The following is a 2052-nucleotide window of genomic DNA, read 5'->3' as shown; positions in this document are numbered from 1 at the left end:
TTTTCTTTTTGATTTTTTACCTGGATTACTGAGATGCATCAGGACCTTTATTAAACCCTGCTGCTGTCCTCGGGTCAAACCGACCCCTGCTGGACCTCTTCAGTTCTACACTTTGACACATTTCATCCAGCAGGTGGAGCAGATTTACCTCCTGCAGACAAACAGCTTCTTTTATTTATTATTATTGTTGATTATTCTTAATTTTAAATGACTGATTATTATTGCTTTAATAACCTGATGTAACTTCATAAAGAATAATTTTTTTACTCTCTGGGCCCCAAACTATACTGTAATAAAAACTGCATCCACTCACAGAAATGTTTTTATGAACTTTTCGAGCAATTCAAGTTCAGATTTATAAACAGATGATTAATTATAAACATGCAAACACTTTGAGTTTAAGAACAAAACACTTTAAAACTATTATATTTTAAGAAGAGACAGTGAAAAAACACAGAGCTGATGTATAAACATTTATTGTTGAGGATGTTCATGTTGACCAGTGCTCGTTTGGTTTTTACCAGTCTTATGTTTTATTTTAGCATCTTATACACTTCCTGTTGACACCTGTGTTTAAAACTCATTTCTCAGCAGTGATTGGCTGTTCCACCTGTGTGAAAACATGAGATGTCATTTTACAGTTAATATACATCTGAACCAAAAACAAGCAGGAAGACAGAAACCAGCAGAAAAACACAAATGTAAAAACAAAAAGAGAAAAACTACACAACATAAAGCAGACATATAAAACTTTGTTTTTCTCTAAGGAAAAAGAGGCCGATGGGAAACAGAACAGGTTTTTGGTCGGAGGAAACGTGAAGGTTTTGTTCTTATAAACAGTATGTACAAAGGTTCAAGTAGCTCCTGAAGGCTTCACCGTCTGAAGCACATTTTATTACATAAACATTTATTATTAATAATAATATTCTGCTGCTGACGAACAAAAGCACGGCTGTGCTGGGAGGAAGGAAGAGCTCTAATTAAAACCTGAGAAGTTGACAACTTCTAAGCTTCCTGCACTGAACTACAGAATCAACTTTTATTTTGAAAGGCCAAAGGGTCAGCTGGGATGAAACCAGGCTGCAGCTGTTGGAGACAAATGACCAGCAGCTGTCCAGACGGAGTCTCCAAACTGTAACTGAAGTCCAAACAGTGACCTGAGCGAGTGCAGGGGCGGAGTCAGCAGAGGTGAGGAGACTGAACCAGCCCGGCTCACAGGACCAGAGCTGGACTGAACCTGGACCTGGACCTGTGCTCCCGTCTTCACACAAACCTTCAACTCACAACTGCAGGACGCTGGAGACGCACCAAATCAACACACACTAACAGTAGCTGCTAGCTAGCTAAATTTTACTGTTAGCTAGCTAGCTTTTACTGTTAGCTAGCTAGCTAACTTTTACTGTTAGCTAGCTAGCTAACTAACTGTTATCTAGTTAACAGCTAACTAGCTGTGAGAAGCTGTGCAGTGGAAGCACACAGGAAATCTTCAGATTTGTCTCCAAACAGCAGCAGCCCACTGACCGAACATATTTCTGCACCGTTTGTTTGTCTTTGGCATAACATCAGAAAGTGACCTGATGGAGCAGATTTAACATTTTCTAACTGGATTTAATGTGTTTTTATGACGCTCTGTTCACTTTTAACTGGAAACTATAAACCTAGTTTTCATTTCTAAACAATCCAAACAGAAAGTTTAGTTTGAAYTGAAAGTTAAAGGAATGTAGAAGACATTAATTACAGGTTATAATTTACAGMTGAGTCGGCTGATTTTATGGGTTTTAGGACCAGAAACACCTGTTAATAAAATGAYGTCAGCTAAAGGTTGAACAGAAGACACGAGGCTTTAGCTGTTAGCAGCTGAAGTTTGGTTCTTGGTCCTGGTTAGTGATGATTATAAAGTTTGTATAAAATAAAAAAAGGTAAAAAGTCTGGACAGGTAATAATATAAAGGCTGAAAACAGGAGCAGCTGAAATGAGAATCACTAAAAACTAATGAGATTTTACACCTTCAAGCTCAACTTAATAACAAATAAAAGAACAGTGGGGGGGGGG

The 2052-nt window shown here is 38.1% G+C and overlaps 1 protein-coding gene across 1 annotated transcript in view; it reads right to left on the bottom strand.

The window, feature by feature from the left end:
- Positions 1–460: 460 nt before the first annotated feature.
- tmod2 (tropomodulin 2) overlaps positions 461–2052 on the bottom strand; it is a gene marked incomplete in the record, with an annotated part of 28916 nt that continues 27324 nt past the window's right edge. The window contains 1 exon segment of the mRNA XM_014026661.1: positions 461–610. Coding sequence (XP_013882115.1) covers positions 588–610 — 23 coding nt within the window.

The sequence above is a fragment of the Austrofundulus limnaeus genome, unplaced genomic scaffold (assembly GCF_001266775.1).
Source record: "Austrofundulus limnaeus strain Quisiro unplaced genomic scaffold, Austrofundulus_limnaeus-1.0 Scaffold578, whole genome shotgun sequence".
Lineage (NCBI taxonomy): Eukaryota > Metazoa > Chordata > Actinopteri > Cyprinodontiformes > Rivulidae > Austrofundulus > Austrofundulus limnaeus.
The sequence above is the reverse complement of the archived record's forward strand: the minus strand, read 5'-3'. Positions and strand labels throughout refer to the sequence as shown.